The sequence below is a fragment of the Pteropus vampyrus genome, unplaced genomic scaffold, assembly GCF_000151845.1.
Source record: "Pteropus vampyrus isolate Shadow unplaced genomic scaffold, Pvam_2.0 Scaffold6, whole genome shotgun sequence".
NCBI classification, from domain to species: domain Eukaryota; kingdom Metazoa; phylum Chordata; class Mammalia; order Chiroptera; family Pteropodidae; genus Pteropus; species Pteropus vampyrus.
Genome location: NW_011888787.1, coordinates 14096197 through 14120400, shown reverse-complemented (window position 1 = coordinate 14120400; position 24204 = coordinate 14096197). Strand labels below are relative to the sequence as shown.

The window sequence follows — 24204 nt, the reverse complement described above, 5'->3', positions numbered from 1 at the left end:
TTCCCTATGCTATCTATCCCTTATACCTCCGTAACTATTTTGTAACTACCTGTTTGTACTTCTTAATTCCTTCTGCCTGTTTCACTTATCCCCCAAACTTCCTCCCACCTGGTAACCCTCAAAATGTTCTCTATATGACTTTGTTTCTGGTTTTTGTTGTTGTTGTCATTTATTTTGTTCTTTAGATTCCACATGTATGTGAAATCATATGGCATTTGTCTTCCTCTGTCTTACTTCACTCAGCACAATACCCTCTAGGTCCATCATGAAATATCTTTTTCCACTCTTTTGCTTTTAGTCTCTGTGTGTCTTTTAATCTGAAGTGAGTTTCATGTAGGCAGAATATGTAAGGGTCTTATTTTCTTATCCATTTAGCTACCCTATCTTTTGATTAGCACATTTAATTTTTTCATTTAAATTATTTGTTGATAGATATGTAGTTATTGCCATTCTTTATGTTTTTGATATATATATTTTTTCTCCCTCTTAAAGAAGTCCCTCCAACATTTCCTGCAATACTGGCTTGGTGGTGATGAACTCCTTTAGCTTTTTTGAAGCTCTTTATCTGTCCTTTGACTCTAAATGATAACTTTGATGGGTAGAATAATCTTGGTTGTAGGTCCTGGTTTTTCATCAGTTTCAAAATTTTGTGCCAAGCTCTCTGGCCTGCAAAGTTTCTGTTGAAAAATCAGCTGACGGTCTTATAGGTGCTCCCTTGTAGGTAACTAATTGCTTTTCTCTTGCTGCTTTTAAGATTCTCTCTTTGTGTTTATCCTTCGGCATTTTAATAATGATGTGTCTCAGTGCGGGCTTGTTTGGATTCATCTTGTTTGGGACTTTGCGCTTCTTGGGCTTGTATGTCTGTTTCCTTCACCAGGTTATAGAAGTTTTGGTCATTATTTCTTGGCATAGGTTTTCAATTCTTTTCTCTGTCTTCTCTTTCTTGCACCCCTGTGATGCAAATGTTGTTGCACTCGATGTTGTCCCATAGTCCCCTTAAGCTGTCCTCATTTTTTGGATTATTTTTTCTTGTTGCTGTTCTAATTGGGTGTCCTATGCTACCCCATCCTCTAAATTATTGATTGAATCCTCTGCTTCATCCAATCTGTTGTACTCTTCATCTTATATATTGTATTTTTTGTTTCTGACTGGTTCCCTTTTGTGTTTTCCATCTCCATTTTTATGTTTTCTACCTCTCTGTTAAAGTTCTTACTGAGTTCATCTACTCTTCCCCCTAAGTTCATTGAGCATCCTTATAACCAGTGTTTTGAACTCTGCATCTTTTAGATTGCTTGTCTCCACTTTGTTTAGTTCTTTTTCTGGAGCTTTGTTCTGTTCATTCATGTGGGACATTTTTCTTCATGTTCCCATTTTGGCTGCCTCCCTGTGTTTGTTTTTATGTATTAGGTGGGGCTGCTATGTCTCCTGCTCTTAGTAGAGTGGCATTATGTAGTAGGTGTCCTGTGGATCCTAGTGGCACAGTCTTCCCTGGTCACTTGAGCGAAGTGCTCAGGGTGTGTCTCTCGTATGAGTTGTATGTGCCCTCCTGATGTAGTTGAAACTTGGTTGCTGTTTGCACTTCGATGGGAAGGAATGACCCTTGGGTTGATTGGTTGTGAGGATTGGCTGGTAAGGAGTTGACCCTGTGGAGCTGGATTTACTTTGGCAGGACTCTGATGCCTGCCCAATCTGCCCTTCTGGTGTGTCCTCCTCAGATGCAGCCCTTGGTGGTGCTCTAGCTCCATTGCCAGTAGAAGCAGGCCACTGGGTACCAGCTTAAGGGCCTCCTAGGAGGTACCCAGCTGCAGGCCAAGTTTAGCTACAGAGTCACCAAACAATCTGCAGATGGCCACCACCCATGCCGGGCTTATAGGTGCCTTGAGAGGCCAAGTCAGAAGCTAAGAACAGCTGCCACTAGAGCCAGGGTTGGTACTGCTTAGCAAGAGGTATGGGGCACGCTGAGGCCAAATGCTGCTTCTTTGGGTTTTATAAGCTTTTGAGAGATTTTAAGAAAGTCTACATCATGAGCCGAGCCAGGCCATTTGTATCAAATAAACCCCTGGAGGCAGCTTGGGAACAGCCCACAAGTTGGGAGAGGCAGAGTCTTAGGGGATCTCTTGGGCAAAGCGACCTGTGTTATCCAGGTTGTTTGAGACTCAGGTATGGCAGCTTCCTGCATCCGCAGGCTGGGAGAGGGCAGGACTCAACTAAAGAACAGTGGACACAACCAGCACTTCTGTCCAGGAGAAAGCTGCCCCTCCAGCCCTCGCCCTGAAGCCCGACAACTCAGTGTCTCCCTGTATGTCCCTGGTGTTCCTCGAGCAGCTATCCTAGTGCTGGAGCTCAGAGCGAGTGAGCCCTTCAGCAAGTTATTCCAGGCACCTGCCCTTTAAAAGGAACACCTGCAGCACCACGGCCCTCCATCTCACTCAGCCACAAGCTCCGCTGGTTTTTCACAGCAGAGGTTGTGGGAACTTCTCTTCCCAGCACTGGAACCCTGGACTGGGGAGCCCGATGTGGGAGAGAGGGCTCTGCAACCAAGATAACCCTCCCGATTCTTGACTGCCACAGGCCATTGAGGGACTGGCTGTTTCACATCTCTGCCCCTCCTACCAGCCTCTTCTTATGTCCCTAGTTGTAGGACTTCTGTTCAGCGAGACATCAGGCGACTCCCAGTTATAGTTGCTCTTAGTTTCTTTTTAATTGTGGTTGGTTGCTAGAGGAGGCGTACACAGCATCTAGCTTCTATGCACCTTGGCCAGTCTCCTCTATGTTTTCTAATATTTTTATATTTTATATTTAAATATTTAATTTACCTAGGATTTCTTTTTGTATGTAATATAAAGAAAGTACTTATTTCTATTAAAAAATGATGTTGATTTGATAATCCATTTTTTATACTGATGTGGAGTACCATAATACTTCATAATGTATAGTCATATACTAAATATACATGGGTCTGTTATCTGTGCTATTCCAGTGATCTGTCTGTCTTTATTCTACCAATACTGGACACTTTTATAATTTACACTGATTATGTAAATCATTTTTAGCAATTTTCGTATATTTACTCTTCCAGATGAACCTCAGAAACTAGATTTTAAGAATCTGTATTTTATCTTGTTTGTGCTTTTATAAGCCATTTTGAAATCTTTTTATAATAAGCCAGATATTAGTTAATATAAAATCAAGCCCAGTGGAAGTACTGAAGTTGAACTGAATGGGAATCCCTGTGTTCTCTTCTTCTCTCTCCCTACCTCCCTTTCTCTCTTTCTCTCTCCCCCTCTCTCCCTCCTTCCTCCCTTCCTCCCTGTGTGTGTGTGTGTGTGTGTGTGTGTGTGTGTGTGTGTGTGTGTGAGTTGGTGAGAGGTAGGAAGGATGCTTGTGAAATAAACGTTTGTTTTTTTAATGAAAAAATTGTAAACTAAAAATTTGGAATCAGTAACAATTATAATCTCCTTGTGGATATTTGCATTTAAGATACCATCTTTTCTTTATTTCAGGAAATAGGAAAATAACCAAGCCTGATCCAAAAGAACACCTTAAGATAATTCAGGATCCTGAATACAGGAGGCTTGGCTGTACTGTAGATATGAACATTGCACTAGCGACTTTCATACCAAATGAGTATGTTATGTTTTTTTCTGTGAAATAAAAAATAATATTAATTATAAACCTTTATGGATAGTATTATTTTCATACTATTTATTAAAAGTTTGACTAGAATATGAAATAAAGTAATTCACCATAATTCTACTGTCAAGAGCTTGACATTTTCCCCTTTTTTCTGAGTACTGATCCATGATCTTATATGCATACGTGAAAATTTTTACCATTGAAAAATGTCTTCAGCTATAATTAAGATCCTGATGAATATATTTAAAGAATTTATAACCCTTGTTAGAAAATTTTTAAATGTGGAATTTGTAAAACCATTATATTATAAGTTCGTATTGCTCTGTCTGCTCCAGCAGTGGGCCAGCCGCAATTGATGAATGCTGTAATTGGTTCCAAAAGAGAATTGAGGAATTAAATTCAGAGAAACATCAACTCATAAACTGTCATCAGGAACAGGTTTTACCAACTTTTCAAATGCTGTTTTTCTTTGAGTCTTGCTACCATTTGTTATTTTTGTTATTATTGATGTAACATTGTTTTCTAGGCAGTTAATTGCCTTTTGGGAAATGTGTTTTATGAACGACTGGCTGGCCACGGACCTAAACTAGGACCTGTCACTAGAAGACATCCTTTAGTTACCAGGTATTCCATGTTTATTTTCTTCTCATTAAAGGTTAAAAATTGAAAATTGTATTTAACTTTTCAAATTAACCTAAATGTTTCCATTAATGTGTGATTTCCGGTACATTTCTTTAATTGAAATAGTTTTAATTTGGTAACTAGGATTAATGTTAATTAATTTAATTTTGTTAGGCAAATCTTTAGTTAGAGAACCAATTTATAATTATTTACGTTAGTGTTTCTGGAGGACTGTATACTTACTAATAATTTCAGTATTAATCAAATTGAGCAAGTATTTAGCTCCTTTTAAGTAATGTGCAGCATGGATTAGACAGCTAAAGTGTAGTAAAAGTAACATCAATACCTCAATGATTTTTTTTAGAAATTTTATGAGAGTTTTAGTTATTTAAAATGTTGACCAGATATGCTATAATGCTAATTCTCCATTCCTCAAATCCTACTAGATTTACTCAGAAAGTCTACTGAAGATTTTTGACCTATGAAAATCTTCACAAATATAGTGGATAATTTGGTGACAGGCAGAGGGGAGGAAGGTTGGGGGTCTAGGAGAATGGAGCGAAGGGTTAAAAAAGTACACATTAGTAGTTGATAGTTGGTCATGGGGATGGGGATCACGGCAAAGGAAATGCAGTTAGCATTAATATGATGGCTAGGTGGAGGGCCAGGGGAGGGAGGGAGCAATTGGGGGGATTGTTTTCTGAACTATATAGTTGTCTAACCAAGGTACTGTATACTTGAAAGTAATTTAAATAAATAAATTTTTTTAAAATAAAGAAAAAAATCTTCATAGGTCAAACTGTTGGTATCAAACTAATCTTTTTTATTCTGTTGATTAGGGAGGAATTTTTAATTTTAATGGTGCTGATTCAGATTCTTTCCAAAGAGCTTCTCTGTATGGATTTAATATTTAATTTAATCTTCATAGGTATTTTACTTTCCCATTTGAGGAAATGACCATCTCCACAGAAGAATCTATGATTCATCTCCCAAATAAAGCTTGTTTTCTGATGGCACATAATGGATGGGTAATGGGAGATGATCCCCTTCGAAACTTTGCTGAACCAGGTATGTCATTTTGATTAGCTTCTCTATGGATAGGGAAAGAAAAGTTCATGGAAAGCTCAAAATATAAACAGTTTTATTGATTTTTTCACCCAGTTGGCTAGTGCTTTTTAAACTATTTCATAACAGAGGTACCAGAGGTGTATACAGTTTGAGAGAGAAGGGATTGACAGAAAGGATGGTATTCATTTTCTTCTCCCTCCTTTCCTTCCTACCCCGTATTTCCTCAAAAAGAACAGCTTTCATATATTTTTCTTATAGTGTGGCTCTGCTTCAGATTTTATTTGTGCAAAAATTTATTCTGTTGGGTTTTTAAAGACATTTGAAACCATTGCTGTTAAAATTATATTGCCAAAAGAGAGATTTTCATTCATTAGCCAGAAGAGTATTAAGATATTTAATTAGAGTTAAACTAGAAGCCAGTTGTTTTTAGGTTCCTTCTCACTTATTCCTAATATTATTTTTCTACACTATTTTGTTTCCAGGAAGAATTAGTAGGGAACCCATTATTTATTTTTCAGCATTTCAAAACTAGAAGTCTGTTTTAATAATATTACATTTAATTCAAAAATCTCATTTTTAGAAAATGACTCTAACTTTGGGTTTAAGTATTTCTGTTCTCTCCTTTTTAGCCATTCTAAATGAAAAAAAATAATAATAATCTGCTTTATGTCATGAATTTAATGTAACCTATTGCCAAAAATGGGAAGCAAGGTGGGGATGGATCTTTAAATGTTTTTGGTAGAATCGTAGTTTTAAAGGGCCAATGATATTACTATTACTATTACTGTTTTCCTTTAAGAAGCAACTTGAATTGTTAACATTAAGCACATATTTTTAGAAGAGACTATAAGCTAGAATTTTAACAAAATAGATAAGATATAAATAAATATTAATTTTTAAAATTTTATCCCAAATGATTTTAGATATAATTTTAACCAATATGTGGTTTGTGGTGGAAATAGTCAATGTTATTTTAAAATAGCAGTGTTTCCTTGAAGTAATTTTTTTTTCATTTTATTTCTTGAACCATTGAAAGCACACTCCTTTCTTAACAGGTTCAGATGTTTATCTGAGGAGAGAACTTATTTGCTGGGGAGACAGTGTTAAATTACGCTATGGGAATAAACCAGAGGACTGTCCTTATCTCTGGGCACACATGAAAAAATACACTGAAATAACTGCAACTTATTTCCAGGGAGTACGTCTTGATAACTGCCACTCCACACCTCTTCATGTAGCTGAGGTACAGAAAAACAATTCATCTACATTGGGAAAGAAATTCACTATTCTGTCATAGCTTTCCTTAAGTAGGGTATGTTTTCTTTTGCTACTTGGACACCAACACTGATTTAGTGGTCGTATTTAAAACTTTTACGTAATTTGCATAATTCTGATTCTTTTGGTATGGCTATAATAAAATACTGGGTTATGAAATGTTTGAGTTAATATTTTTCTAATTTAAGGAAGTAGATCATATTGTTTCTTTTAATATATATGACCATACTGCCATATATATTATTAAAATGTTGTTTATATTTTAATATTAATATTTTTAAAGAAGTCATATTATTGGAACCTTAAAATAACAGTAAGACAACTTAATATTTATGTATTATTAAAATATGTGATAATTATAATGTAATCATATGTGTCAATGTATTTATGTTAATTTTAATATAATAATTTAATATAATGTAACTTTTATAATAATTATTTTATTGATTAATTTAGTATTTATTTTAATGGAATGATTATAATATAGTTATGCTATATAATATTTATAAAAATATAAATATTAATTTCTCTTATTCCTGTTATTTTTAGGTTGCCTTCAATATATTTATTAGTAGTCACTGTAAAGTTGAATAACTTATTAATTTATATTGATTATTTAAACACTAACATAATGTATTGTAGCTAGTTTTAGTCTCGTAGGTTCAGCTTTTTATTAATTATTTATAAAATTATAAGTGTAAACATAAAGGTCTAGTCCTCTTTAGGCTTTTTACAGTAACTTAGCAGTACCAACATTTACAGCATCATCTTCTACATGATATAGCTTTGTAAACACATAATTTTCATCCTGTTGTATAAGATCTTCAGTATCTTTCTAGTGACAACTTAGTGTTCTTTGGAAATGTGTGCTTATCAGAAAAATATCTGTTTCTATAATTTTCAAGTGGTAACATAATATGTATATTTTGTGTCCTGCATTGAAAGATTGATTTACTTTGGAGGTATTTAGTGTACATCAGTTAATGTGGTAGAACATTGTTTAGTTCCAAAAAATGACAGATATTGTTAGAGGTTTCTTATTTTTGAGAGTGTAGTGAAGAGAAAAGAAAAAAGAAAAAAAAAGTGGCAGAGTTTTTTTTGTGTGCATATACCTTTAGCAAAAAAATACATACTTCTAAAACTGTTACAACATTATGGCAGAACAGAGTATTAAAACTTAATTTGCTTAATTTTAAGTTACAGAATCCTCTAGAATCCTACTTGTTAGCTGATAGAATTTCAGGTACTTTATTAAGCTTTTGTGCAAACATTGTGTTAAAAATTTTAGAACCAATTTCATTTCTGATTAAGAATAAGCATTTATCATCATCTGTAGGTAAAACTGGCTGAAGTCTAGTCAGTCAGACCTAATCTTTGTAATAAATGATTCACCAGCAGGCAATTTGTCAATAATAGTCTGGTCAACTGCCTGTAAATTAATAATCTGATTAGAGGTATTAAAAATAAATAGACATAAAACAAGAGGAAAGTCTAGCAGAATTGCAAAGTTATAGTTTCCATTGTTTAATCTGACATTAACCTTTTTCTTCTTCCTTTTCTTCCTCATTTTGTCCCTATTATCTTTGCAAAATCTAATCTTTTCTTTTAACTGTTTTATCCTTTTTATAAATTCTTATTTCTTATGTGTATTATTCTGTTTCGTGTGTTTTTATATATACTCGATTTATTTGGAAATTCTTCTTGGATTTCCATTTTGTCTTGCTCTGTGATATTTTCCTATGTCAAATCCATGACTAGTCTTGCCTTCTCTACTTCCCTCCCATCTTGCTTTTCTCTTCCTGTTACATTTGTGACTGTGCTTTTTGCAGTACATGTTGGATGCTGCTAGGAAATTGCAACCCAATTTATATATAGTGGCAGAACTGTTCACAGGAAGTGAAGACTTGGACAATGTCTTTGTTACTAGACTGGGAATTAGTTCCTTAATAAGAGGTAGGCTTGCCGAGTGTACGTGTATTTCCCACCTAAAACTTTCTTTTTACTTAAGTGGATTAAAGGCATTTAATAGCTTTATAGACAATGTTTATAATTTTCAACATAGTTAATGTTCTTTTAAGTATTCTACACAAAATTTTCTAATATAACTCAGTCTGTTTTTATCAGTAAAATATTTCAGTTTGGGGTAAAATATCTTACTTTAAATTGAAAGCCTGTGGGATGAATTCATGACTCATAAACAAAACAATTTTTAATTGTTGTTGAAAATATAGAAATCTATTTTCATCTCCTATCTGGATATATGATATAATCTTTAGATTTTTTTCCCCATAGATTTCATATAACCAACATCCTAATAAATAACATATGTTCCCTTTTACCTACATGTGTCATTTTCCCTGTTAAGTTATAGAGAAAACCTTTTTGTCACTACTAATGGACATTTGTTTAAATGTTTAAAGCAGCTTTATTTTAAATAATATTTATATGGTCTTTTCTTGAAAGTCAGTCATAATAAGAAATCTAACCTCTTCTTGGACATTAATAATAAAGATTAAAATATTCAATAATGCTTTGCAGAGGCAATGAGTGCACATAATAGTCATGAAGAGGGCAGATTAGTTTACCGATATGGAGGAGAACCTGTTGGGTCATTTGTTCAGCCCTGTTTGAGGCCTTTGATGCCAGCTATTGCACATGCCCTGTTTATGGATATTACCCATGATAATGAGTGTCCTATTGTGGTAAGTGTCTATTCTGCTTCTTGTATTTACTTATTTTGCTATATATTTTAATATTTAGTTCTCTGATAATTAGTGGCAATAATGTCCACATACTTTAAAATAGTGTCTTAGATTTATAAATGATTATGGTGCATAGTTTTTAGAAAGTTTTGTTATTCGTCTTAAAGCCAGTTAATGTATCTTATAGAATGTATTTATGTAATCATCCTACTTCATTATGCTATAAGATGGCACTTTGCTTTGGAAAGAAAATAAACTTTTGGCTTTTTTTTTGTTGTTGTTGTTTTCTAGCATAGATCAGCATATGATGCTCTCCCAAGTTCCATGATTGTTTCTATGGCGTGTTGTGCTAGTGGTAGTACTAAAGGCTATGATGAATTAGTGCCTCATCAGGTTTGTTTATGTGTTATTTTTTAAAATCCACATAGCCAACAACTTTGATCATTTTTACCAGAAGTTTTCATTGTAATGAAAATGTAGACATTGCTGAGTTTTAACTTTGTTCAGATTTCAGTGGTTTCTGAAGAACGGTTTTACACTAAGTGGAATCCTGGAGCATCTCCATCAGATACGGGCGATGTTAATTTGCAGAGTGGAATTATTGCAGCTAGGCGTGCTATCAATAAACTTCATCAAGAGCTTGGGGCCAAGGGTTTTATTCAGGCAAGAAACTAAATTTTCTAAGTTTCTTTCTTAAGGTTCAATTTCAGAGTAAGTCTTTCCAGTTTGAGTTCTAGTGTGTTTGCTCTTTCTGTTTCTCAGGTGTATGTGGATCAGGTTGATGAAGACATAGTGGCAGTAACAAGACACTCACCTAGTATCCATCAGTCTGTTGTGGCTGTGTCTAGAACTGCTTTCAAGAATCCCAAGACTTCATTTTACAGCAAGGAAGTCCCTCAAATGTGCATCCCTGGTAATGCAATCTAAAAACTTTATTGTGATTATATTGTTAAATTAAATCATACTGTTATATTAAATCGTCATATGTCATATGTATTATAACACAGTGCAAGTGTGGATGTAGTTGAGAAAAAGAATTAGAAATTTTTGGTAACTTATATTTTTACTACGTGGAACAGTTCTCAAATATTAACATATTTTTGAGTTGCAAATAGTTTCATTTTCATCTTAATACATTCCTTTATTTTCTAATTTGTATAAAATGAATGTGTATTTTTTTATACCCAGGGAAATATATATGTATATTCATGTATATATGTATATTTATATGTGTATATACATGCATACATACATATATAAACCAAAATGAAAATAGTTTAATATTTAAGGCTTGTCATAATCCATTCTCATCAGCCTCTCTAGCCCTGTATCACTCCACTATTTCAGCCAAATAGATGTTTTCACTACTACCTTAGTCTTATTTCCACCTGTGTTTAAATTCTTTACATCTTTCAAGGACTAGAATTTCACCTTCTTTGTGAAGGCTTCTCTAAGTACTCAGTAATCTCTCTCTCCTCTGAACATATAATTATAGTCTCTATTATTCATCCTTTTGTACTTAATTATAAAATACATCCCTGAGGTATATCCTTACTATCGCTGGATTTTTTTTCTAAACGTGTATATTTCATTCTTTACTGATATATAATATATTATAGCATAACATGCTTCTGTGCATACAGCAACAGTCAAAATCTGTTGATTGAGTGAAGATTCTCATAAAGATCATCATATTGTATTGGTTGCTAATTGATAAATATGCGTAACTCCAATTTTTAAAAATTATCAACTTGAATAGTTTTAGGATTAACTGTTCATTAGTTTTTTTAAACATTCACAAATTTATATTCAGTGATCTTGTCTGATTTTGCTAATGCATATATATAGTTTTACATGGCTGCAATCAGTGTGTATAATATTATCTCTCAGGATTTGTTTTGGTCATTGATCATTCTTAAACCATTTATTTCTATTTTGTCAGTTCACAAAATTGTGATTTTTATTATGTCAAATGTTTCATATTTTATTATTTTAGTATCAATTTTTAATACTCTCTAGTATGTTTAGCAGTGTTCTTATTTAAGTTTTAAATATACACTAGGAATAAATTTTTTCTTTAAACAATTTTCTTAGTGTATATTACCAGAAGTAGAATTTCTATATCAAAAGGTACTTTTACTTACTGTCTTAGATTAATGGCCTAAAGCTTAAATTATTTAAATAATAAAGTTTTATATATCCTTGACCCAGCAATTCTACTCCTACGTATGTTTCTGAGAAACTCTCGTACATTTTCATTAGAAGACACGCAAGAATAGTCATTGTAACACTATAATAGAGAAAAAAATTGATGACAACATTAAAAGAATGAATGCATTTTAGTATATTCATACAGTAGAATAAATTTGGCATGTGTAATAAATGAGCTAGAGTTAATGTAGCAATGCAAATGAATCTTAAAAAAAAAGTACAGTGTTGTCCAATAGAAAGCAAGTTGCAGAAATATATATATATAATTTGAATCCACTTTAATAAAACTTGGAAATATGAAAATTACATATGTTGTTTAGGGAAACACACGTCATAAAAATGCACAGGATCAATGAACATACACTGAAGGCAGTGGTAACCTCTGAAAGGGAAGAAAGGGTATACAGGGCTTCAGTTGTATTTGTACTGTTTCCTTAAGCTAGGTAATAGGACCAGATTTTTTTCTAATTTAGTATTAGTACTTTTTATCAAGTAATTCTTGATAAGATCTCTTTTCAAATAAAGCTTTGTTAATTTGTGATTTTAAAAACAAGCATGGTATGAAAAATGCATCTTGGGTAGAATCATCTACTTTCAGATTGTTTGGCATTTTTAAAAAGTTAACATATTTCATATTCAACTTTAAATGATTTAAAACACCTTTAGCAATTTCTAATTTCAGATTATTTAATATGAAATTTTATTAAAATTTTACATATTCCTAGGCAAAATTGAAGAAGTAGTTCTTGAAGCTAGAACTATTGAAAGAAATACAAAACCTTATAAGAGGGATGAAAATTCAATCAATGGAATGCCAGATATCACAGCAGAAATTAGAGAACATATTCAGGTAGTTTGGTACTCTCATCTTACTACTGTGTTTAACATTTTAAGGACTTTAGAATTATTTATTGAGTGGTTTTATATAACTTTTTTCAAGCTTAATGAAAGTAAAATTGTTAAACAAGCTGGAATTGCCACAAAAGGACCCAATGAATACATTCAAGAAATAGAATTTGAAAACTTGTCTCCAGGAAGTGTTATTGTATTCAGGTATGTTAGAGTTCAAACTGTCAACTTTGCTTATATTTAAAATAATTAACCTATCCTGTTAATTTTGAATAAATTACTCCTAAAAATTACCAATTTTTTAATTATCGTTTTCAGAGTTAGTCTCGATCCACATGCACAAGTCGCTGTTGGAATTCTTCGAAATCATTTAACTCAGTTCAGTCCTCACTTTAAATCTGGGAGCCTTTCTGCCGACAGCTCAGATCCTATATTAAAAATTCCTTTCGCTTCGTAAGTATGCCTCATGTTTTAGAGATTTGTCACTTTAAAATCTGATGATTTACCACCAACCTGATTTAAGCAGTTGTAAGAGTCATTGTATCCTTGCTACTCACAGGGTGGCCCAAGGACCAGTAGTATCAGCATTACTGATTGCTACCATTTTGCCCTAGTGTTTTATCATTTGTGTGTGTATTGCATGAATGTTCTCTTGCACTCAAGCACTTTCTAGATATAGATACAGATATAGATATTGAGACCGACATAGACATAGATTTATACATTCATATACACAGATATGTACTCCTATATCTACACACACACATACAGTTTTTCTGAACGATTTGAGACTAAGCTGCATGCATCATAACTCCTTACTACATTATTTTCTTTAAATGCCAATGTATTCTATTATATGGCTATATATATATACCATGATTTATTTAATCAGTCTCCATTTTTGGACATCTAGATTGCTTCCAGTTATTTCCCATTATGTATGTGTTTGTACATTCACTTTTGCATAAATCCTTAATTATTCCCTTATTAATTATTTCATTACTAGGTGGTATCACATATAGGAAGAGTATGGATTTTGAAATCTAGCTTCACCACTGTTAGTATGATCCTGGTCAAGATATTTAGATTTACTTAGTCTCAGTCTCTCCATCTGGAAAATGGGGTTTATAATAGTACCTACCTCTTAAATTTCTTAAGGATTAAATAGAATAATGCAAATAAAGGATTAAATAAGATAACATAGATAAAGCATTTAACATAATGTATGGCACATAATAAGTGCTCAATATATGTCGCTTTCATTAGAATAAATTTTCAGAATGAAATTTCTGGGTTAGATTATAGTCACATATTTGAGGCTTTTAATACTGCCAACTCCCCTCCAGAAAGATTATATGAATTAATACTTTCAATTTTAAGTGAGAGAGTCCATTACCCCACATCCTTACCAATACTGAGTATATATTATTATAATGTAGTGTTTAAGAACATAGAGTACAGAACCAGACTATCTGGGTTTGAATCAAATTTCAGATACTTACTAGCTGTAACAAGTTAGAGCTCAGGCAGGTTACCTAATAGAGATCATTGGAGTGCCCCTCTTAAAGAGTTATGAGGATTACTTAATGTAAAACACTCAAAACAGTGTTTGACACTTAGTGAGTTATTGATAAGTGATAGCTGTTACTAATCAAATTGGTTAATATAAAATACTGTAAAATGACATCTCATTTTAATTTATTTTAAATATTAGTCAAGTTAAATTCTTTGTTCATTGGCCATTTGTATTTATTCAATGATATGTCATTTTACATACTCGCCCATTTTTCTGTTGTGCTCTATTGTCTGTTGTTTTATAAGAACTTTTATCATTAAGGATATTAACTCTTAATTCAAACTATTCTTAGCAAAGTAGTTGCATTCTAAAAAAAATCAATGATGAAACAGTTGTGTTTCTATAGTATGCTTATAAAATGCATACTCCTCAGACCTATTCAAATTGTCTTAGGACAAGGACAAGAAATCTATGTTTTAATAAGCTCTGCAGGTAATTCTTATGCAAAGAGTTCACTAGCTACATGTTGAAAAATATTGCCCTGAATGGAGTTGGTACTGAGATTGCTGATTGATTTGACTCAGACTCGACTTAGAAATGACAGAGGAAGAAAGAGTACATCCCTGCTGTGGGGACAGAGACTGGCAGAAACAGGGGGAACAAACCACAGCCACCAATGATTTTCTAAGTTGAGACAGAATAAAAGAGAAGTAAGGAAGTATAGTCAAGAGGATATGTGTTCACATAAAATTCAAAAGGAATGTATTCAGTTATGTAAAATGAAATTACTTGAGCAACTAAAAGCGCAGGAAAATAGGGTTTCAGTTGTATTCAGGTGTGGTCAGTATACAATCTTACTGCTAATTGAACAAAGGGAAATCTAGGTCATAATAGTTAGACCCCTCCTTCTGACCATTATCTAGAAGGGTCTTTAAGAAAATACTGATTTTTCTGAATAACCAACGTGAAAGGCAATGCAATCTTAGGAGAGGAGAGAATGGGAAAAGAGAGAAAATATACAGAGTACTACATGATTTCTGAGATGGTTAACTGTGACTTTTGATTATCCCTTTAGTGGTCCTTTGATAAGTATTTTGAATTTAAGATAATTAGAAAAAAAATTTTCTTGATGTCCCACATAGGAGAATACAATGGAGGTTTGAGGAAACTTAAGCCCAAACTAGAAAGATTAAAAAAAATAAATTTATGAGATAAAGAGTATAGCAACCAAACAATTTTCTTTTTTCTTTTTTAATTTTTATTTTTCAAATAGAGTTGACATTCCAAAAGATTTTCTAGTATACTTCTAATTTGGCACTTGATTATTTTCTTGGTTTGGAAGAAATGTTACTTCTAATTGGTTTTTTAGCATGTTTTATCCTTTAATTACTATTTAAACTGTGTATTGTTTATAATGTATATTATAATGAGTTCCTAAAACAAATTTTTTTTAAATTTTTATTGACAGCAAGTGAAATTTCACTATATTTAACTGGTTCTCTTTATTTTTTTTTTTTACATCTTAGTATTGCCTCTAAATTAACTTTGGCTGAGCTAAATCAGATACTTTACCGGTGTGAATCAGAAGAACAAGAAGATGGTGGGGGATGTTATAATATACCAAACTGGTCATCTCTTAAATATGCAGGTCTTCAAGGTAAGCAGGTGTAAGGATAGTTAAGCTTTTTGCTTTTGTTTTTGTTTTTAGGGTCATATGGTGTCTTCTTTAAAGAAATAAGAGTATGTGCTCAGAGTTGGACTTCTTAGGTTCAAATTATGGCTCTGCTGCCTACTCATTTATTGACCTCTGGCAAATAATTTCTCTGTGCTCCAATTTCTGCATCTATAAAATGTGAATAATATTGCCCAATACATAGGCTTTTTTGAGGATTAAATGAGATAACTCATTTGGGCCCCAAATGGGACTAGGTTGTAAATATAATACATTCATCTTCCTTTTTCATCTAATTCGAAATATTTTTTTTCATTACATATTTGTTTTACCCTACAAAAAGAACTTACAGTAAAATATTATGAAGTTAGAGTGGTTGTAAGATGGGATATAAAAACTAAATATTTATCAGCTTAATCCATCTGGTTGGTAATATTTTCTTGGATTTTTATCTAAGAAATTGGTTTATCACATATATTGTGGGTTCATTTAGTTCTCCCATGTATTGTGCCTCTTTTTTAATTCCTTATGTCTTTGTCCATTTAATCCATCTTTGAGGGCCAATTCAAGTCATATATCTTCCACAAAGCCTTCCTTAATCATTGCTTTTCACAGTAATTTCTTTGACCTCTGGACACTCAGTGCACTTATCGGCTATACCTATTACTTGGCCCTTGGAATACATTGCTTTATGTTAGTAATTAGTACAGTGTTTTTTATGAACCTTTATTATTATGGGTAAAAAAATAGCCTTTAAAACCAGACTCCCTGGGTCACACTGACTAGCTGTAGAACCATGGAGTAAACTCTCCATGTCTAAGTTTTCTCTTCCATAAATGGGAGACAGTAGTACTTACCAGAGGTGTAACTGGTAGCTCTTAGGCACAGATCCGACACTCAGATGAGCTAGTGTGCAGGTTAGGTGTTTTTTGTTCAGTTTTAGATGTTCAGCTTATTGTTGTTTCAAAGGGAAAGATCTGGGGACGCCTCTCACTCCACCATGTTCTTTACCTTGTTTTTTAACTTTATACCTTCTACAAAACCAAGCATATAAGAAGCTCTCAATAAAATTTTTTTTTTAAGTATAATTTCTGCTTTATTCTTTTCCAGAGAATAGTTCTTTGGAGTTAGCTCATTACGTGGGCTTTGGTGGAGGTTGTGGGGCAGCACCTGCAGGTCTAAATCGGGCTGGGGATGTTCGGTCCGACCAGGCCTCACTAGAGCGATTCCTGACTACCTTGCTGTGAGTGGCACAGCTCACACAGTAATGTAGTTGTACATATAGCTTGAGAAGTACATACGTATCGAAGATATTCGCTTCGGAAATGTCCCTCACAGCTGACCAACTTCTTAATGGCCTTGTCCTTAGGCATGCATTGGGTGCAGTTGGTGCAGCGAATAGGCTGCATGTGGCCCTGGCCCTTTTTGACATGACCCTTATTCCTTCTTTTTTTGGCCATCTTGGAAGTGAAGAGCTGAGAGAGCTCAATAAAATTTTTGATACTTTTTACTTATGACATTTTTTTCCTAAAACATTTTCATTTTCATCACAAAAAGTTTTGTGCTATGAGTAATAAAGAAATGTGTATGTTACATTTTCTACTCTGTTTTCACTCTGAGCTGTTGAACATCTTCACTGAAAAGACTACATTTTCGTGAACTTCTTTTCTGGCCTTTGTTTTTCTTAAAGTCAAGTCTAGATTTTTACTAGTTCTCTTTACTTTCTTATAAAATGATTTTTCTCATTCTTTCTAAATATAATTGCTCTTAACTGATTTGTACTAACCCCCTTTCTCTTTGACAGTTTAACATATTTCTAGCAGTCCACTGGATATTTCCAGCAGGCTCTTACAGCAACTTCAGATTAAATCAAACTTACCCACTTCATTGGCCTTTCTCTCCCCTAAACAAAATTCCCCTTCTATACTTCCCTGCTTCTTATAATAATACATATTTAGGCATGTTGGAATCCAGGAGTGCATTTTTAGATATACCACTTTTATCTTCAATATTTAATCAGTAATTATGACTTGCAGATTTCTTTGTACCCTCTATGGTATACTGTATCCTTTTTATGTCCACATTTATCACTCTATTCTAAGACAAAATACAGTCTACAAAACCAGCTAGTGAGTTTTCTAAACTCTTGTTTCTTCTTCCACAAATCATTCCATCCCATTGATCATAGTTAGGTCTCTTCTCTAAAACACTGCTCCATCATGTCATTCCGTTATTCAACAAGTGGAATTAATGGGAGCATTATTTGCTTTCCCTGAAAATGCTAGGGCATATGTAGAACGTTATTTTATACTATCTTGTTTTCTAGATTTTTTGTTTTAAGCTTTGTTTCTCAAAGAAAGTTATAAACCCCTTGAGAAAAAGAACTATATTTAAAATTTTTGCATTTATTTTTAATTTTTTCAAAATATGCTACATACATGGTCAAATTAATTAAATTCTAAATAAATAAGTGCAGTCAAAATGAAGTCAGTAAAGCCAGTGTAATTTTTTAAGGTGGAAATTATACTTTATTGGGTGATGAAAGAAGTACTATTGTTCTGTCATTGAAATCATAGAATCTGCTTTGCATACATAGAAATTTTAATGCTTCTATTTTAATATTACTTAAAGATATGCTTACATGCCTCACTTTGATACTTTGTTTAGTTCCAGGTACCTCTTATTATATTTCAAAACTTTTTCCAAGTCAGGCTTTATTCTTATTATTACCATAGATGCTCTTGCTCTCTCGAAACCAGTTGTATGATTTTCTTAAATCTTACCTGAATATTAATGAACCTACTGCTTTTCAACATGGAAAGACACAGACTTATCAGTTTTCTTCCCCCAGGTGCCTTAGAGCAGAAAAACCATGCTAGTTGTCTTTGAATATTATAACATTAAAATCCAAAAGAACAGAACGAGTCTCAGGAACCTTCGAAAGCTCTGCATAGCTCTTGTGACAGTGGTCCCCTTCAGTATGCCTTTGTATCTTGGTTCAAGCCAGTGTGACCACACTTTTCTCCAACTATGTGAAGTGCCACTGTGGACTATACAGCCCTTATGTCCACCTCTGTATGTTCACCCCAAATCACTGGACACGAGCGGCAGCCCAGGCTATGGGAACGAATTGCCTCTGCCAATAATATAGCATGCTATTTCTATGACTTTTCAGGATTAATGTCTGTATTAGCAGAAATGAGACCAAAGAATGACTTGGGGCATCCTTTTTGTGATAATTTGAGATCTGGAGATTGGATGATTGACTATGTCAGTAATCGGCTTATTTCACGATCGGGAACTATTGCTGAAGTAAGTAAAGCTATATGTCCAAAAAAAAACAAGAGCACAGTAAGAACTGTATTACCGTGTTATATGTAATATTTACATTGTTTTCTAACCTGAAACATTTTTCTTTTTCATCATCTTTTAGTTCTAATAAATGGATATCCGGTTGATAGATTACTGATTAGTCAAGTTGCATGTTTGGATTTACCTCTTAAAATATACCTAACCTGTAATCACACCAAATTAAAATTTTAAATTATCTTTATAACAGGTTGGCAGATGGTTGCAGGCTATGTTCTTCTACCTGAAGCAGATCCCACGCTATCTTATCCCATGTTATTTCGATGCTGTATTAATCGGCGCATACACCACTCTTCTGGATACGGCATGGAAACAAATGTCAAGGTATGTCCATCCACAAAGCTGGTATAGGAACCAAATACAGAGTCAGTTGTGCACTCTCAAAAGACCAAAACATGAGGAACTGTCATAGACTCGTACAGCCAGAAACATTTATAAGTAGATAATAAGTTTATTAGTATCTTTCAATCTAGAACATACAAAAACTTAGATATTAAAATCTGTTCTATAAAGCTAAAAATATATGTTGATGGGAACATTTAATTGTTTTATATTATTTGTTTCTATTCATTGAGTTGAGTTAATGGATATAATTTTTAAAATATACATACACAGTTCCTTTTCCAATTTTTCATTAGTTAAGAGAAAAATACTCTGCTATTATTATGAATGTGATTTGCCTGTCTTGATGAATTTCCTTAAAATGAAACCACAGATCAGAATGTATCAGTTGAGGAGCCACCACATTGATTTGGGCAGAATTTCTGAAAGACGAAACCTCAACCCTGCTATTTGTTTCGTAACAGACCTTGGACTTAAAGCCACCTAGAAAATTGGTGAAATGAGAGCCGCTTTGAAATCTAACCAAATTAAAAATGTTTTTCAACTGATATTACCATTGTTACTCATTTGTGTACAGAGATTATTTGAAGGAAAGAAATCAAGTAAAATAATACTGCTCAAATTTTTTGAATCAATAGGTATAAAATTTTAGTTATGTAAGATGAGTAAGTTCTAGAAATCTGTACAACATTGTGTCTATAAATAACAGTATTGTACACTTAAAAATCTGTTAATAAGGTAGATCTTAAGTGTTCTTACTACAATAAAAATTTTTTGAATAAATAAATTTTTTTGTATTTCTCTCTACCAATAATATTTTGAACTTCAATTTATTACAGCTTTGTTCAGAATGGTTCTACCTTTGTGAAACACCTTTCATTGGGTTCTGTCCAGCTGTGTGGAGTAGGAAAATACGCTTCTCTTCCACTTCTTTCACCTTCGCTTATGGATGTACCATACAGGCTAAATGAGATCACAAAAGAAAAGGAGCAATGTTGTGTGACTCTAGCTGCAGGTAAGAAATTACGTACAAGGTAAAAATATGTAAGTCAATATTATTCAAAGAGGAAAAGTTATGGAGAAATGATTATTTTTTTAAAAACTCATGATATAATCCAAGATTTTGTTATTGCCTAATAAAATTTTATAGATATTCACTTGTAAAAATAATAACTATGCTTACTATTTAATTATTACTGTGCAGCAGGCACTTATTTATATGTGTTTTTTCTTGTGGCTAGTTAATACTACTATGTGTTTCTATTTTTTTCAACTTGACATTTTGTATTTTTTTATCAGATTCGTTTTACTTTCTTTTTTCCATTATATTATACTTCTTTCCCAATTTTAAGAATTAACGCAACCTTTTGATTACAAGAGATCATGTAGAGGTCTACAAGTTACAAACATATGTTGAATAATTTTTTATTATGTAACTAACTGTAATCAAATTTTTTCAACTATATTTATTGGCATTCTTTTCTACAAATAGTGTTGAAACCTGAACCAAATAATTAGTCTAAGTGAAATAGGCTAAAGGACAGGTTTTTGTTTTCTTTTTAATATATTTTGAGCTTTTTCTAGGAAGTCTTAATATTTGAGGACATTGAAGTTTATAATCTCCAAACTAAATGAAAAATACCACATCACAGGATGAAAGTAATAGTATTGTCTGTGTGATTTCCTCTGTTGCCCCTTAAATTTGCATCTGCTCAGCCAAAGAAGAAAGACTTACAGGGACCTAATGACTCAAAAAAATTATCTTTTCGTTTAGAATATCATATGAACCCTCTGAATGTTTCAGTTATATTATTGTGTTTTAGATTTTCACTCAACTATTTGATCTCCTCCTGGAACTTATTTTTCCTCTAGGAGTACATGCAGATACTCATAAAACTGAACTGAGCTATTGTAGGGGAAAAATTAACATGCAGAATTTGGTTTTAAAGCCTACTGTGTAGAAGCCTATTACATAAAAGAGTAATCTCAACATTTTAATTATATACACTGCTGTTGTTAAGCACTCCCAAAATAGATATATTGATATGATACCAGATATACTTACATATTAGGTACAATATAAAACAAAAATAGAAACTAAAAGATAAGTTGATAAATATAAATAAAAGTTATAATATTTGCTTTTAGAATCCCAAGGGAGTGTTTTGTGTACTCCATACTAACAAATTATAGGACTGTACTTAGATTTGAAGATAGGTTTTGGGGGTTCATTTTAAAATGAATACCGAGGCCAGAAACCTTTGTTTCTTTTGATGAGGCCAGAAACCTTTGTTTCTTTTGATGTACAAAAAAAAAGTATAAGCTTTTATAATAATTGACAAGATAGAAATCACTCAAGGTATGTTATCTATAAGTTATATACTGTTAGAGGTCAGTCAAAAAGTTAGTATAAACATTTACACATATCAGTGCTAGAGATTTTATAATTTCGACTTTTTAACAAAGATAAACTGTATTTTAGGACATTCCAACATAAAATCACCCTTGAACATGTCCATACTCATATTTCATCTAAGGTATTAAATGGCTTAAAGTTCCAGGAAGTCTGTATAGCACAGAGCACTATATGTGTTAGCTGCCATTTTCATCATCCTCAAAATTATCATCAGCAACCATAGATAAGCCATATATGTCAACCATGTGTAAATAATACACAAAGTGTTTAGGGAAATTTTGTATTATTATTTTGGAGACAATATAGAAAGAAATGTCTAGTGTTACCTTTAGTTCTGATCTTTCTTAACAGAAGAAAATGTCTAATCTCCACGAAGGTGAAAACCCAATAAGCAGAAACTTAAATAGTGAAGTACACTTAGTAATTGCCCAAATTTTCTTTTATCTTAGTCTTTTATTTCATTTATTCAATAATTTTTTATAATATATTATTTTCAATGATAGATATATTTTAGTAAACAAAGCAGAGGATGTTTCTGTATCGTGGCTCTTATTTTCTATTGGGGAAGAGTTGTTCCTTCAACAAACCAGAAAACAGACAAACAAGATAATGTCAGAGCTTAGAAGTTATGAATGAATGCTGTGTGCATTTTATTTATGTTCTCAGTTTTCCCTTCCTGAAATATTTATTAAATTTATGCTTCGGCATAGTTCTTTTTTTGAGTGAAATGCTAATTTCCTTTGCTTTGCTTTCCTACTGATTATTGTTTTTAGTACAAATACAAATAACATTTGTATTTTTTTATGTTTAATAGGAAACCAAACTCAATCTAAAAATAAAATTTTAGATTTTATCCATTGATAACGCTATTTTATCTCATGAATAAAGGCTGCAATTACCTAGAATGTTCAAGTTATTTGATACCTGAAATCCCTGTTTTCATATGTAAAAACTGTTCTTGGCTAACAAAGTGTAATACTTTTAAGTTGTTTTGAATTAATAGGATATTGAGTAATACTCTTTGACCTTAAAGTGATAGATGACTAAAACAGTTAATATGTATCATTAAAGTAATCATTTCTTATTTAATTTGTTGTCTTTAAGTTGCAGGTAGCATCTTTGCAAATATATCATTAATATTACATTAAATGTTTGTTTATGTGTTAAATATTTGATCTCTGACTTTAATTCATTCAAAGAAATTTATCTGTGTTTACATTCAAATCAGTTTAGATAGACATTACTCTCTAGCCCTGGTTCTGAATCTCTTTTGAGTCCACAGATTTCTTTAAGAATCTGTTAAAACTATGGAACCTCATCAAACAGATGTTGACATAAACGTAGACACACATTTTACAGATAATTTTAGAGTTCGCAGACTACCTATAGCTCATCCTGGGTCTCCAGGTTTAGTGACTGGTCTATAGTAAAGGAGTTCATAAGCATGTGTGTATTTTTTAAATTAACATTATTTTTTTGTGTTTCCTGTTAGGCTTGCCTCATTTTTCTTCTGGTATTTTCCGCTGCTGGGGAAGGGATACTTTTATTGCACTTAGAGGTATACTGCTGATTACCGGGCGCTATTTAGAAGCCAGGTAGGAGATCTCTAAAAGGTTCAGTGCAGCCTTCTGTTTGAATGTTTTTTACATGCTCTTCAAACTTTCCTCTTATCCATCCACTCTCAATATTTGAGAGAGATGTTTTCTGTAAATGTTTTTTTCTTTTCTTTTATTTTTTACATGTTCATTTAATAGGATCATAGAATTGCAAATGAGTGAAAATCTTCGAAGTTACTAACTTCAAGTTCCTCATGTTACAGGTCAGGTTATTTTCAGCATTTGTTAATTTCTTTCAGTAAAACTAAAAAATTGTATAACCATGTTATTAACGTCGCTCACTAAAGAATAAAATTTCTATGTCTAAATTAAGTATAAGAACTCAGATGAACTTTTAGGTAGAATTTGAAAGTCCTTCTATAATGAAGATACTGCGGGCTCTTTGAGTCCTGTAGAAAGAACTATACTATCAGGTTTTCTTCTGTCTTGTCAGGCCTTGTAACTTCTAGTTTTATGTTTTCTAGAAAATGGTGTTTTCTTATGCCATAATAATATAAATAGATTTATTGGAGGTAGAAAAGAAAGCTCAACGGCAGTGCCACTCTGAGTGTGTTCCACAAATCAGCAGTGTCTCCATCATCCGAGAGTCTATTAGAAGTGCATATTTGTGGTCCCTGTATTGGTTTTCCTGAATCTGAAGCTGGGGTGGAGAGGGCAGAGTTGGCAGGTTGAAATCCCTTAATTTCTCAGGGGCTCTTGTGATTACCAATAGCTCAAGGCTAAGTTTGAACAGCAATGCTCTAGAAGTTAAAACTTGGGGAAAAAAAGACATTTATAGGATACCTCATTTTGGTGTCATCAGAAAAGTAACTGGTTTGCTTCTTTGAATAACAATAGTTTTATTTTTGGTCCTTCTAAAATTTGAAAATTTCTAAGTAGACATCTGATATGTATTATATTCTTCCCTACTA

At 32.7% G+C, this 24204-nt stretch overlaps 1 protein-coding gene and 1 pseudogene across 1 annotated transcript in view; one reads left to right on the top strand and one right to left on the bottom strand.

Moving 5' to 3' along the window:
• The window catches only part of AGL (amylo-alpha-1, 6-glucosidase, 4-alpha-glucanotransferase), a 63567-nt gene that overhangs the window by 17402 nt on the left and 21961 nt on the right, over positions 1-24204 (top strand). Inside the window, exons 8-25 of the mRNA XM_023535083.1 lie at positions 3504-3627; positions 3972-4074; positions 4163-4260; positions 5186-5325; positions 6381-6568; positions 8430-8553; positions 9139-9302; positions 9594-9695; positions 9810-9965; positions 10065-10215; positions 12239-12363; positions 12454-12566; positions 12681-12815; positions 15405-15535; positions 18726-18862; positions 19110-19243; positions 20101-20276; positions 23170-23272. Coding sequence (XP_023390851.1) covers positions 3504-3627; positions 3972-4074; positions 4163-4260; positions 5186-5325; positions 6381-6568; positions 8430-8553; positions 9139-9302; positions 9594-9695; positions 9810-9965; positions 10065-10215; positions 12239-12363; positions 12454-12566; positions 12681-12815; positions 15405-15535; positions 18726-18862; positions 19110-19243; positions 20101-20276; positions 23170-23272 — 2404 coding nt within the window. The remainder of the gene's footprint in view (positions 1-3503; positions 3628-3971; positions 4075-4162; positions 4261-5185; positions 5326-6380; positions 6569-8429; positions 8554-9138; positions 9303-9593; positions 9696-9809; positions 9966-10064; positions 10216-12238; positions 12364-12453; positions 12567-12680; positions 12816-15404; positions 15536-18725; positions 18863-19109; positions 19244-20100; positions 20277-23169; positions 23273-24204) is intronic.
• LOC111745406 lies at positions 16653-17987 on the bottom strand (annotated as a pseudogene).